The 15,252-nt window shown below is 44.6% G+C and overlaps 1 protein-coding gene across 3 annotated transcripts in view; it reads left to right on the plus strand.

Moving 5' to 3' along the window:
• The window catches only part of IFT43 (intraflagellar transport 43), an 86,891-nt gene that overhangs the window by 29,516 nt on the left and 42,123 nt on the right, over positions 1–15,252 (plus strand). For all 3 annotated transcript variants that reach the window (XR_010381040.1, XR_010381041.1, XM_010976466.3), the window contains exon 3: positions 771–835. Coding sequence is in view for 1 of the 3 variants with exons in the window: in XM_010976466.3 (XP_010974768.1) it covers positions 771–835 (65 nt within the window). In the remaining 2 variants the exon portion in view is untranslated. The remainder of the gene's footprint in view (positions 1–770; positions 836–15,252) is intronic.

A 15,252-nucleotide genomic window follows, 5' to 3' on the forward strand; every position in this document is an offset into this window, starting at 1 on the left:
GCTTGCACTTGGGTTTCTGGATGTATCCATTACAAGTGAATGCTTCCTGCACAAATAACTTGAGCTGATTTTTAACTCACCAATTCGGTTTGTATCTTTTAAGCAAGCCTCTCTCTTCTGTTTTTATTTTATTACTTTTCTGTTTATAAAAGTAATGTAAGTTGACTGTAAAAAGAACTAGAAAATGCACAACAGCATAAAGAAGGAAAAAGAAATTGCCATAATTCTATCACTGGATTGCCTCTCATTCATGTACTTACCACTAATTAACACTAGATGTGATATATTAATAATCTCACAAAATCAGAAGCCTATGCATACTGTTTTGCAACAGTGTTTTAAAAAGTTAATGTATATTGAGCTTTCTTATATCAAGTATTCTCTTTTAACATAGTTTTTCATTATTGCATAGTATTTTCACATATGTATTCCATGATTTACTTAATCCCTTATTGCTATCCACTTTGGTTATTTCCAGTTACTCACTATTCAAAAATGACATTATGTTTCTCTCTGATTATTTCCTTGGGATAAATTCCTAGGATTAGAATTGCTGGCTCAAAAATCATGAGCATTTCTAAGGCTTTCAGTGGACGGTACCAAACTGCCCTCCAGGAGGGTCTGAGAGTACCCAGATGTTCATCAGACTGTATTTTTATTCAGAAGATTTTGACAGGTTGAAGGTTGGCTTTGGTGACCTTAATCTCAGCCACTGTTTGATCGAATGCTGATGTTGAGTGACTGTTTTGTTGGCTTCTCTTTCGTTGCAGGCTCCCCCTCCCAAACTACCCCGTCGGCAAGGAGGATGGGCAGATGATTCCATGAAGACTTCCAAGTGAGTCCAGCAGCTCATGGGGGCGCAGGGAGCACTTTGTTCCTGTGTTCTTTTATTTTTCCTAACAGCTTTATTGAGATGTAATATGTATACCTTACAATTCAGCCATTTGAGATGTGCAGTTCAGTCATTCTCAGTATATTCAGAGTTGAGCTGTCATCACCACAGTCACTTTTAGAACGTTTTTATCACCCCCTAAAGAAACCTCATACCCATTAGCAGTCACTGCCTGTGTCCCCCCAACCTCCCCAGCCCTAGGCAACCACCAGTCTGTTTTCTGTCTCTGTGATTTGCCTATCCTGGACATTTCATATAAATGGAATCATAGTGTTAAAAAATTTTATTGAAGTATAGTTGATTTACAATGTTGTGTTAATTTCAGGTATATAGCAAAGTGTTATATATATACATACATATATATATATATATATATATATATATATATATATATATATTCTTTTTCAGATTCTTTTCCATTAGAGATTATTACAAGATATTTAATATAGTTCCCTGTGCTATATAGTAGGTTCTTGTTGCTTATCTGTTTTATATACAGTAGTGTGTATCTGTTAATCCCAAACTCCTAATATATCCCTCCCCCTCTTCACCTTTGGTAACCATAAGATTGTTTTCTATGTCTGTGAGTCTCTTTCTGTTTTGTCAATAAGTTCAGTTTTATCATTTTTTTAGAGAATCATATATTATGTGGTCCTTTATGACTGGCTTCTTTCACTTGGCATAATATTTTCAAAGTTCATCCATATTATAACATTCTGTGTTCTTCTTAAAGTAAGTTTCTAAACAGAATGGAATTGCCTGTTAATAACTGCTGGATTACAAATCATTTTGGTCTTCAATCTCTTGTACTAAATCTTAGATGAAAGGTAAACCAAAATATACATACATAGGTGTATATGTGTAAATATATATATTTATAGGTAATATATGAAAATGTATATTTATGTATATACGTTTATGTAACATAAATATGTATATATTTATATAAATATATGTATATGTATATGTTGTGTGTGTGTGTGTGTGTGTGTGTGTGTGTATACTACACCAGTGGGATGGCCACTGATTAAGTTTAACTAAAGATAAACTCAGGAAAGGAGTTACTTTTCCTTAAAGAATAGAGATTACTTTTGTTCAGAATTGCCTTCAGCATTTGCTTCAATATAGCACTATCAAAAATATTTTTTTCCAGTTTTCCCCCCTTCCTCCTCCTTTCCTCTCCCCACCTCTAAACACACACACATGCGCGCGCACACACATGATGCTTTTTTCCTTCCCTGAATTGTTTGAAAACAAGAAGCAGTTGTCATGATATTTCACCTCTAAATACTCTAGCATGCATCTCTAAAGAGTAAAGACATTCTCCAAATAATCACAGTATGATTATCACATCTAAGAAATTTCATAATGATTGAATTTTTCCAGTTGTCCCCAAAATGTCTTTTATAGTTCCAGGGGTCCAATCAGAGTTCACACACTGTGTTTGGTAGTTCTGTCTCTTTTTAGTCTCTTTTAGTCTCTAAAATAATTCCAGCTCCCCTTCCCCTCAACACCTCCATCCAATACATTGACTTTTTTGAGGAATCCAAGCCAGTTGTCTTGTAGAATGTCTTATACTCTGAATTTCTCTGATTGACTCCTCATGATTAGATTGGAGGTTAAAGTTTTTTGTCAAGAACAGGTGGTACTGTGTACTTTTTACTGTATCAGAATGGTGTAGAAAGATATACTCAGACATACCTCACTCCCATCCTCATTCCTTATACCTCATTCCCATCCATCTCCTATGGGTTACCTCTTTGTTAGTTTCTGCTTTATCCTTTCTGTACTTCTCTTTGCAAAAAATAAGCATGTATATGTAAATTTTAAATGCATCCTTCTTTGTTTCTTTATGTTCAGATTCAGTAAACTGAGGCTCACAGACCAGCCACCTATTTTTATACAATTTTTAAAGGTTACTTTCCACTTACAGTTTTACAAAATATTGGCTATAGTCCCTGTGTTGTACAATACACCCTTGAGTCTATCTTACACTCAGTAGTTTGTACTTCCCACTACCCCACCCCTAGTAACCACTAGTCTGTTCTCTATATCTGTGAGTCTGCTTCTTTTTTGTTATATTCACTAGTTGGTTGTATTTTTTAGATTTCCATATATACTGATATCATACAGTATTTGTCTTTCTCTGACTTATTTCACTTAGCATAATGCCCTCCAAGTGCATCCATGTTGCTGCAAATGGTAAAATTTTGTTCTTTTTTGTGGCTGAGTAGTATTCCATTGTGTGTGTGTGTGTGTGTATACCATTCTTCTTTATCTATTCATCTGTTGATAGGCACTTAGGTTGCTTCCATATCTTGGCAATTGTAAATAACGCTGCTATGAACATTGGGGTGTATATATCTTTTTGAATTACTGTTTTTTTTTCCCAGCTATATCCCCAGGAGTGGAATTGCTAGGTTATATGATAGTTCTATTTTTAGTTTTTTGAGAAATCTCCATAGTGTTTTCCATAGTGGCTGTACCAATTTACATTCCCACCAGCAGTGTATGAGGGTTCCCTTTTCTCCACATCGTCGCCAGCATTTGTTATTTGTCTTCTTTTTGATGATGGCCATCCTGGCAGATGTGAGGTGATACTTCATTGTGGTTTTGATTGGCATTTATCTGATTAGCGATTTTGAGCCTTTTTTTCATGTGCCAATTGGCCATCTGCATTTCCCCTTTGGAAAAATGTCTGTTCAGTTCTTCTGTCCATTTTTTAATTGGGTTGTTTATTTTTGGATATTGAGTTGTATGAGCTGTTTATATATGGTAGATATTAATCCCTTATCAGTCATATCATTTGCAGATATTTTCTCCCATTCAGTTGGTTGTCATTTCATTTTTTCTATTGTTTCCTTTGCTGTGCAAAAGCTTTTAAGCTTAATTAGGTCCCATTTGTTTATTTTTGCTTTTATTTCCTTTACTTTAGGAGACAGATCCAAAAAAAATATTGCTGTGGTTTATGTCAAAGAGTGTTCTGCCTATGTTTTCCTCTAGGAGTTTTACAGTATCTGGTTTTACATTTAGGTCTTTAATTCATTTTGAGTTTATTTTTGTATATGGTGTCAGAGAATGTTCTAATTTCATTCTTTTACATGTAACTGTCCAGTTTTCCCAGCACCACTTATTGAAGAGACTGTCTTTTCTCCATTGTGTAGTCTTGCCTTTTTTTTTTATCATAGATTAGTTGACCATAAGTGCACAGCCACCTGTATTTATAGATCACATTTTTTGGGAACACAACCACACTCTAAATCTACATTTAAAAATTTAGATCTCTGATCCATGTGGAATTTATTCCAGTGTATGGTATGATGTATGGATCCAGTTTTATCTTTTTTCTAAATGGCTGTTGTCCGAGCACCATTTATTTGAAGATCCATCTTCTCCCAGTGAATTTAGAAGCTACCTTCACTGTAGTCTACATCTGTGTTTGCACCTGGGTCTCCTTTTGGACTTGTTATTCCATTCCAGTGGTCTTTCCGTCTGTTCATATACCATTAAGTACCACACTGTTCCTTTGCTGAACTTAACACTGCTTTTTCATGTTAACCAGGAATGAGAAGATGACTTTGAAATAGGCTGGTGAGAGGTTTATAGAGGACCCCCATTATTCTAAGTTATTAGAGGATTCTCATGTTTTTGTTACCTGGAATTTATTTTGAAATATGGAAATAAGATAAATCCTATATCTGCTTCTTAGAGAGAAAAAGAGGATCTCAGGTGTTAATTCCTCAATGACTATATTAAAGTTTTTTCCAGATCAGGTCATTTTCCCCTGTGAGGGAGATGCTTTTCCATTTCCTGTGTTACCTTTCAAGGGATTCCCTTGGTCGCCTCCTCCATCTGCGGTGTAGTCCTGACCGCCTGAATGGTGACATGCTCGGGGCGCAGCCTCCAGCCTCCTCTCCTCTCCACGGATGCTCACTCTTGATGTGATCTCAGTCCAGTCTCGGGCGTTTTTCTATCACCTACACGCTGATGACTCCAGGTTGTATCTCCCGCCCAGTCCTTCCCCTGAGCATCTAGCTGTCCACACCACCTTTCTGCTTGAATATGTCATTCAATCCTAATACGTCCTAATTGGTCATCTTAATTTCCACCCTTTCCACCCTGTGCCCTAGCCTGCACCTCCTGCAGTCCCCTCACGTCTCCATAAATGGGCTCCATCTTCCCTGTCACTCAGACTCTGAACTTTTCCCGGACTCCTCCATCTGTCAGTAAACTGTGTTCCGTCTATGGCTGAAACGCATCTGTGTGCACACTGCCTGTGCCGCATCCACCATCCTGTCCAGCATTGACTTGAGCAGGACCTCCTGACTGGTCTTCCCGTTCACCCTTGCCTCCCTCAGCCTCATCTCTGCAGAGCCAGAGTGACCTATTTAAGACGTAGGTGACATCTCTGCATTTTTGTCTGCTTAGAACCCTCCAGTGGCAATTCCCCTCCAAAGTAAACCCCACAGTCTTTAACATGGCTTACCTGGCTTTACCTGACCTCACTCTGTATAAAGTAGCACCCTCGTCACTCTGTGTCCCTCATCTCCTGCTGTCATGTGTCACCAGCTGGCATGTAGTCATATATGCACACATACACACACATTGTCTTTTTCTCACTACTGTGACGTCAGCTCTGTAATGGGAGACACACTCCTGTTACTATACCCCCAGTACTCAGCCAAGGGCCAGTCCAAAATAAGCCCTCAGTGACTATTTATTGAATAAATGTATGAGCAGATCAGTACTTTTGGTTGCTCTCTTATGCTTTTCATGTGGAAAGTGGAGATCTGGAAGGCCGGAAGGCCTCCTGGGGAGACGCTGCTCTCCATGAAGGGCCCCGGCAGCTAAGCTGGGGCAGCGGCGTGAGTGCTGACAGGAGAGGAGGCTGAAGACATTCTGGAGGTCACGTTAACAGAAGTGCCGTTGGTTGGATGCAGGGCAGAGGGGGAAGCAGAGGGTCGCTGCAGGGCGCCTGGCTTCCATGACTGGTCGGGCGGTGGTGCCATCAGATAGGGAGGGCAGGAGGAGAGGCCTGACGTGGGGCCGGCGGTGGTCCCCGTAGATAGTTTCCAGTGTGGGAGCCTAGGAGAGAGGTCAAAGAAGAGGTGCAATTTGAGTCATCTATACAACTAGAAGATGGGACAGAGCCTTGGATTTGGCTGTTCGGAGGTTATTACGGGCCTTTGAGAAAGCGATCACAGTGATCTGTGTCGGGGCAGAGGCCCGATTCAGCAGGTTGAAGAAGGTGAAAGTAAGGAACCGGGGACCGCGATTTGAAGGAAAGGAAAGCCACGGGGCGGTGTTTGGAGGGGGGGGCGGATCTGCTGAAGACTCATGTGTGTGATACCTGATTACAGATGAAATGAGGGGGTTTGAAGGAGTAGGATCCTGGTGGGAAAGGGTCAGACCTTCCAAGAGAGACTGTTCAACCTTGGACAGGAAGAGGCAGGGACAGTTTCCCTCCAGGACAGGAGGGAGCTGGGAGGGGCCGGATAAGTTACCAAGAAAGGCGGCGGGGAGGGGGGAATTGGGGGGATTGCACTTTGAATTGGGCTCCTTTTTGATCTTCTTTTTTCGAAGTAGAAAGGCAGATTGACTGTTGAGCTTGTTGGAGCATAGGAGGCAAGCAGAACAGATTGGAAACAGAAAGAGGAAAAGGGGTGATTAGCAGGTGATTATTGGGCTGCACGGAGGGTCTGCCCTGTGAAGGCTGCACAACGTGAGCTCCTGCTGTTTGCTGGGCGCCCCACGGAGTCCAGGGTGTAAGTGTGCTCCCTGCCCTACATGGGCTTGGATTCCAACTGGGGAGATGAGGCGTTGTCATTCACAAAAGTCAGGAACGGCAGAAAGAGCATTTCGTGAGAAACTAGTGGAGTGGCCAACCCTGGTGATGTGACGTCAGAGGAGAGAGGAATCACAGTGTTCAGGGGGCCCCCGGCTGAGGAGATAGGGCTCAGGCTGGGGGAATTCTGATGGGCAGAGAGGATCATGAGGAGAGATTTTGTTCAAGGATTGCTGTAGGCATGAGTGTTGGGGGTGGGGAGCAGTAACTGTACCGTCAGTCTGGTTAGAGCGGAGAATTCACACTAAAAAATAGCGTCCTCACCTTAAATTCTTTTGAGATGTGATAATAATGGTATTGTCTCAGTCAGTTCAGGCTGCTGTAACAATACCATAGATGGGGTGGTTTAAACAACAAACATTTATTTCTCACAGTTCTGGAGGCTGGAAGTTGGAGATCGAGGAGTCAGCATGGCTGGGTTCACCTGGCCTTCCTTGGTGCGTACACACGGAGAGAGAGTTCTTATGTGCCTTCCTCATTTTATAAGGGCACTAATCTCATCACAGGAGCTCCCCACTCATGACCTCATCTAACGCTAACTAGTTCCCAAAGACCCTACCTTCAAACACCATCATATTGGGGATTGAGGTTTCAACATGTGAATTTGGGGGACCACAAACATTCCATCCATAGCTACACCTTATATGTGAATTACACCAACCCTATTGGGTAGGTTCTAGTTTCTAAGGTAGGGACCCCTGTACAAGGGAGGGAGGAGAAAAATGAGGCTCACAGAGGTCTATGGCTACGATGTTGCCAGTGGGAGAGTAGGAGGGCTGTTTACTGATCTCACAGAGGAGCCCACAGCCAGGGGATGTGAGTTTCTGGGACACCTTTGTTTGTTTGCACAACAATGCCCAAGACAGACAGGGTGACACACTGCTACCCACCTCACTGGCTAGAGATGTTGGCTGCTGGAACTCAGACACTCACCCATGAGCCACAGGAAAGGGCTGTATTCAGAATTGCCAGGTACCTGCATCACTACCTGTCCCCTCTCCTGGCATCACAGCCATACCTATGCCAGAGATCCCACCATACAGCCTGGCTGTCCTTGGCTCTGAAGTTGCCCAAGGTTGTAGTCGGTGGGTCACTTACTTGGCCGTGGGGAACAGAGCTGAACGAGGGTCAGCCAGACTTGGGAAGGAAAGGTAGTCTGATTAAGTTTTGTCTCAAAGTATCTGTTTTTGGGTTTGTCCCTGCATTGATCTGCAAGGGAATGAGGCAAGTAATGGCCCCTTGGGGACTTTCAGGACTTTGCTCTCAATGTCAGCCGTCATTTTCAATCACCCTCTCCCTCCCAGCCATTAATTTTGGCCCAGGATCATGGGGACTTGTCCATCTATCACTCCTAATTGACACTAAATGATCTGTCAGTTTATTGATGAACGGCAGGAGTGGAATTGTCACAATATATTTTACTTTCTAACAACTCCTCCTGACAATTTTACCTTGTCCATCTCACTCTCCTCACATAAATCTCCATTGGCCGCTCATTCCTTCTCCTGGGCTGTTCTGGTGCCAGCCATTTCCACACCATCTGCACGCGTCAAGGACATCAAGATGGCGGGAGAGCAGCCGTGTGCTGGTCCTGAGCTTGCCCCCTTCCCTCCTCCTCCTCTCTTTCCCGCTTGCTTTTTTTTTTTTTTTTTTTTTTTTAATGGCGGAGATGTTCCAAGAATACTAAAGGACTTCTGTCCTCCCCCTCTGTGTCATTGCCATACCAGAGTCTCCTTACCTTCTTGTTAGCGGCGAGTAGTTAATTCTTATTAGGCTACAGGAGTGTGAAAGGCAAAAATTCACAGAGCTGCGGGGCTCCTAGATCTGTAAACACTGTGGCAGACACATGTTTTCTTCTCTTAAACCAGCCTTGCTACAGGCTGTCCATCCCCGAAGAAGTCAGTTTCTTAGGAAGGTGCCACAGAGGGTAGCTGAGCTGGAGCCTCCCCACTGGGGTGCTGTGTGCTGCCCTGTGAGTGCAGGTGTGCCCAGATGGGGGTGCTCTGCCCTTGGACCTGCTGGGCCAGGCTTAGAGCTGCCAAGGCCCCTGAACTGTCACCAGTAGCCTCAAGCAATCTCACCAGATTTCCATTCACTTGTTATTTTTAAGTACCCCCAAAAGATGGGGGGTGCAGAGTTACTTCATTTTAAGAAGGTTTACCTGTGCATGTGAAAAACCCTTTCTCCTTTACGAGGCCAAGGATGAGTAGAGGAGCTTGAGAATGTATAAAAATGTGGTCGCCCTCCTCCCTCCTCCCTCTCCTGCTGGAGGTAATTTTTGTTAACTAATAGGGACTGTTTTTGTTTATTAGCCGTCATTCCATTATCATGCCTATCAAAGTTAATAATGATTCCTTCATGTCATCTGATACCCGGATCATATTCAGTTGCTTCCATTGTCTCAAAGATGTTTTTTTATAGTTGATTGTGAAAAGGGCGAATCAAGGTCCTCACCTGTATTTAATCATTAGGTGTCCTTAGTCTCTTTCACTCTGCAGCATTCCCCACCCACCTCTTTTCCCTCCGATGCCATTGATTTTTTTTTTTTTGAGAAATTTGTCCTGTGGAGTGTCCCACATTCTGGACTTTGCCTATTGCTTACTAGTCTTGGTGTCTAGCTGGTTCCTCTGGCCCCCACGTTCCCTGTGAAGCTGGGAGTTAGATCCTGATGGTTAGACTGACTCACCGTTTTGGCAGAGACGATTTGGAGATGGTGCTGTGGGCATCCTGCTGCGCTGCATCCGAAGGCACAGGTTTCCTGGGGCTCCACTTTAATTGATCCTTGGGCTCAGGGGTGATTGATCCTTGGGCTCAGAGGTGTGGTCTCCATGTTACGTTCACAACCAAATCCTACGTCGTGGTCCAAGCAGCCACTGATGATTGTTGACATGATTTCATTAAAAGGTATCAGATGATGATTCTCTAATTTTCACTTATTAACAAAAATTCTTTCATAAAGAACTTTCTCTCATCAACTATTTGGTTGCCTGAAAATTCAATTTATTGTACCTGTAATCCTGTCTTTAACCCCCTCCAGTTTTTTTTTTTAATTTCAAACTTAGAAAAAAGTTGGGAGAATAGTTCAACATACAGCCTTCCCATCGTTAATGTTTACTGCATGGGGCTCTTCCCTCATTCTCAGGTTTTTTGTTTTTATTTTTTACTAAACTATTTTGGAGCTGCAACAGCCTTTGCATTTACATTACTCAACTAGTAAATAGTTACTTTGCAAGAGATTTTTGTCTACATTGTTTGCATCTGGGTCTGTAGGGGTTGGTATATATAGGTACTCAGAACGTATCTGATCATTGAGTGAATTTTGGACATTTCTTACAGATCTCCCATGATTAAAAAGGGACTAGGTATCTCTGAGTCCTTGGCTCTCAGATTTTCATCAATAAATACAATTTTGTTTAGAAGTATTGAGCATTTATTTTCCACATGCTGCCCTGAGTCACAAAGAACCCAGAATCAGTATACATGGCGGGAGTCCTGGGCGTAACAGGTGAACAGTTACTTGGTTCTCAGCGAGATGGGTCAGGCATCAGAGATGAGTGTCCAATATTGGGTGAAATCGGGTGAGGCGGCTGCACGTGAGATGGTTGAGAAGGGAAGGTCTTAGTTGGTTTATTGTACATCCATCTCCAACAGCTGTGCCCAGGGCTTGGGCACCACGTCCCTGTTTCTGTGGCTTTTGGAGATGCCCATGAGAGCCCCTGGCTTGAACTTCTGTCTCAGCTTTATCATCCTTGCTTCCACCAAAGTGTATGCTTTTCTTCCACGTGGCTTCCAAGACATGACAGATTCAGAAAAAGTGGTTTCAGGGCCGACCTACAACATATCTTTTTAACATACACATTTGTTTGTTCTATGTGGGTTCCCTGAGAGAAAATTCTTGCTTTGCTCTTGAGATGGACAGAAAGCCTGGACAGAAAGATGGCAGAGGAAGATCGAGATACATTTTTACTTTAATGAACTTAGAGAACTCACAGGGGTTTTTTGTTTGTGTGTGTGTTTGCTTGTTTTTATAAAATTGGAATTTATGTTGTTTATCGCTGTAAATCATTTACATTCATTAGGATCTGAAAATGAAATCAATAATGCCCGCACCGTGTACATTGAAACAGCTAGTGAAAAATAAGTATCCTCACTAAAGTAGGGAAAAATATGTGATATGTTGAGCTCATTGTACCCTCATACCTTTCTTGTCTTCAGACAATTGTCGTGGTAGCTGTCAGGTATGGAGGACTGAGAACAGGGCTGGATGACGGCAGGTCTTAGCTGAGCGCTCCTTTCCTGCTGAGCCCTGAGGTATGCACAGCCGCAAGGGACTTCCTGAAAGTCACCCTCCCCCGGCAGAGGTAAAGGGAGGCATTTGTTTATTCTGCGGACACGTGGACATTGTTCTGTCCCTTGGCCAGCACGTGCCACCAGGTCTAACTTGGATAGACAAACCCCATCTTGTAATGATAATATTCTGCCTTTTTGTGGCGTAAAGTCTGTTTGACCCGAAAGCTCCGCTGTAACTAAGTGGAGAAAAGGGGAATCACTTCCTGATGGGGATGAAGGAGACTGGGAGAGAGAGAGCAGGGTGCAGGGATGATACAGATTCTAACGTTTTAGACATTGTGTAACTCCATGCCATCTTTTGAGATGTTAAAACTCTTACTGAAATTTTAATTTTATTTTTAAAAATCATAGTGTAGAATTCAAAAGATAAAAAAGGCTGGGCTGTGAAGTGGAAGTTTCTCTCTCCCTTTCCTCCCAGGAAACCCAGATGCCCCTCCTAGTATTTTTTTTTGTTTCCTTCCAAAGATACTCTGTGCATTTACAAAAAATATAAGTTAATGCATAATTTTATGCCCCCCTCATAAATAGTAACATATCTATTCTGCATTTTTCTTTTATCCTAAAATGGTATTTCTTGGTGATCTTGCTGAGTTCCAATACAGAGTTGAACTGCCTCATTTTTAAGGTCTGCATAGTGCTCCAAAACTTCCTATCTCAATAAAAGTAATCATGAGCAGACAATAGGTAGGATATTTTCCCAGGCTAAGAAAGCAGACTTCCAGTGTTTATCTGTGTAATAGCCATAGCGTAACTCTTTGGAAAAAGTGTCATAAAGGCTTCTGATACGGTACATGTAGATTCCATAGGCTGGGAAAGCGAAAGGAAGCACGCAGCAACCTTTCTCTTATTGAGGACAGGGGGAGGGGCATTTCAGCCACTTCCACTTGGGTGGATAAAAGTGATGTGCAGTTCAGAGGAGGCAGAGATGGTCTAGATTATATTCATTGCATTTTAGGGCCCTGGATGGCTTGTCTAGTGTCACAGAACCAATTTACTTATGCAAATGGCTAAATATGAAATAATTGGAATCTTACAATTCTGTCAAATGCCTCCCGATTGAAGCAGTCTGTTCCCAGAAGCCCCATGTGGAGTAGCATTTGGATACTACCCTTCCCACTCTGAAAAGTGGAGTAGTCTTCCTGACAAGTGGCCCTAGTCAGCCCCTCCCTGGAGCAGGGGTGAGTTCCTGATGGCCAGGGAGGAGGGGCGGGGTGCATGCAGTGACTTGAGATGAACTTGTTGCCCGTGCTCGTGCACCAGGGAGAGGACAGCTGAGGCCCGAGGCTACACAGCATACAAGGGCTGTGTTTCTAGGGCCTAAATCAGTGGTGCCGCTTCCCAGTTGCCTGTGGGGAGCCCTGTTGGAAGGTCTGCTAAGGACTGCAAAGTATTGGCTCCAATCCCCACCTTGCCCAGAGCCTGCTCCCAGCTTCCCTTCAGGCCTTCAGCTTCTCTTCACTAGTTAAGGCACCCTTGAGCTTTATTTTTGAGATTAAAAACCAGGAGTGTTCTGGAATGGGCTCTTAGTGTGTCCTGTGAAGGCTTTGACTTTTCAGTTTCTAGTTTTGCAGAAATGCAAATTCTCCTGTGACTCGAGCTGGTCATTTCTGGGACCAGGGGTAGGATTGTAAAGGAGAAGGGTCTCTGAGGGCCAGGAAGGAACTGACAGGCCCACGAAGTCTCCCTTAAATAACATCAGCCAAAAAGCATGGCGCCCAATGGCATATTCCTTTGTCTCTCTGGATTATCACATAATGAAGAGGTCTAGAAGGTTCTGTCTAATCTGTCAAATTCTGGTGTCTCACATACCCTTGTTCTCTGTGCCTCGCCACCTTCTGTTTTGTGCCCTTGACCCCTGGGATACCTTGACCCCTGGTATAGAGCCTCAGCGGTTGCTCCCCGAGGGCCGTCCTGATGGGGCCATAACATGTTCACCCTTGGGAAGAGCAGCAGGGAGTGAAGGCGCAACCCGCGGCCTCTCAGCCTCCTCTGGGCCGCCTGTCTGACCTGAGAAGAAGGTGAGCACCAAGGATGCAGCCTGCACTTAGGGGCATGAGCCAAGGCCAGGCCTGTCCTGCCGTTAAAAGGCCTAATTAGGTTCATCGTTAAGTTCAATTAGGCATTGGAAGTGACCGTTCCTTCCAACCCTGCCGTGCCCTCCAAGAACTGGACCCTTTCCCAGCAGCCAGCTCGGGAGCCAGCTCTAGTTGCTGGAGCACCGGCAGCCCCGCCCCTGGCTTCCGGCCTGCGACTGCCCCGCGAGGCTGAGGGCAGTCATCCAGGAGGCTCCCGGCCCAGAGCGAGGCGCTCCGAGGGCACGTTAGACGTGGCCGGGCATCTGCCAGGGAGGCCACTTCCTGAGCCCGTTTCTGGTCACCTCGTTTCTTAGGGCCACCCCTAAGCTGTCCCTAGGAGTTGGGCCATCTGCCTGTGTCCTGGTCCCCTTTGCCACTCACTCGCCGTGTGACCTTGGTGCAAGTTATGTGGACTCTTTGGACCAAAGTTCCTGCGGGGTTTGGACTAGATGACCTCGGAGTTCCCCCTTCAGCTGTAGGATGTTAGGATTCTGGGAAATCCCAGATATTCAGGCCTCTGTACCCAGGATTTCTTTCCACTGAGCACTGACTGGGAGAGAGAAGAGAGGTACAGTGTCACCTGGTGCCACCAGCTCAGCATACTTGGCCTGTCTCTTCAGCGTTAAAACTAAGTGGTCTTAAAGGCCCTGTGCAGCTCAGAAAGTATGTTTGTCCTTCTGAAATGTGCTTTCTAAATGGTTGCTTGAAGCAAGTCATTTGGGTCCATGGATCATGGCCTTGAAATGAAACAGTTGACAAACACTGAGGCGGTGCCAGCCTCCCAGGCATGAGGCCGGTGTAGGAGGCATGGATATGCCCTAGGGTGTTTGGAACTCTCAGAGCCAGGTGACTACAGCCTGGGAAGTAAAGGAAGTGGGTGGACAAGAGGAGGGCCCGTGTGCAGGGCCTTGAACTCTAGGCATGTGCTTTATACTGTAGGGAACGGGGAGTTGACAGGTGTGTGACCAGTGGTGCAAGGGACACATTATCACCCCCCTTCTGAATGCCTTATTGGTGTGTCCCGATCTTGGGGTATTTCAGATATAAAAAGACATCCATTTCTCCCAGCGTGGAGTCCCCCGCTTAAGTGTCGTCTCAGCTCCTTCCTGCAGAGCAGGCTCTTCACTTTTAAGGGTAGACGAAGTTGTGGAGAGGGCCCGCTCAGCTTTTCCCCTGAGTCTGGCACCTTTTTTCCCAGCAGATTTTGGTGATGTCATTCATTCATTTCCTGCGAATTGCACACCTCTTGTATCTGGTTCTAGTCATTGCTTTCTCTTAGGAGACCATGTGTTAAGGTTGGTTTTTCCATAGGATACGTGTTCCTTCTCGATTGGAATGATTTCTCATCTGCCTCTCGTTATGCTGTATTAGTGAGGTCGCACTCATCAGCAAGCAGCAGAGGGCGGGGGCTCAGTGACAGGACTGAGGAGGAGAAGGACGGCGTCTTGCACCCTGATTAGCGGCACGGAGTGTAGAGACTGGAGTGGGAGTGGATGTGAGAGTGCCGAGCGCTGTGCCACCTGCTTTTGCGTGAATTAACATCTTGGTTTCTAACCACAACCCTGTGCGGCTAAATGTGGCCTTCTCACTGGTTTTGCAGAGTTTAAGTGACTTGCTCAAGAGCACCCAGCGAGCGATTGGTGACACTTGGATTTGAACCCTCTGACTCCAGCATGCATGCTCAGAGCTACTGGTTTTAAGCCAGTTGTTCACATCGGGACCAAGATCAGAGCCCAGCACCCACCCCGAGTGACCGAGCCCAGGGCCCTGAGAACAGAGGGCTGCTCTCTGAGGTGCCCTGTTGGGAGGCTTGGAGGGTTGGCGGATCCAGACAGATACCCTCGTTCCAGCTGCTTGGAGGGAGAGGAAGTAGAGGGGGTGACAGGAAGCAGGAAGAAAGCAACCGGGGACGTTCTGGGTGGTACACTGTTTAGAAGAGGAGTATAGAGGGAAAGTACGGTTTCTCTACACAGCTTAGAGAGTTGTGGCAGATTTTGACAACAGCTAAGAAAAGAGAAGGAAGGACCAAGGAGGAAGATGTCTTAAATGCTTACGTGAAAAGAGAATTGGTGATAACTTTGTTGTCCTTA

Source organism: Camelus dromedarius, chromosome 5 (genome assembly GCF_036321535.1).
Source record: "Camelus dromedarius isolate mCamDro1 chromosome 5, mCamDro1.pat, whole genome shotgun sequence".
Lineage (NCBI taxonomy): Eukaryota > Metazoa > Chordata > Mammalia > Artiodactyla > Camelidae > Camelus > Camelus dromedarius.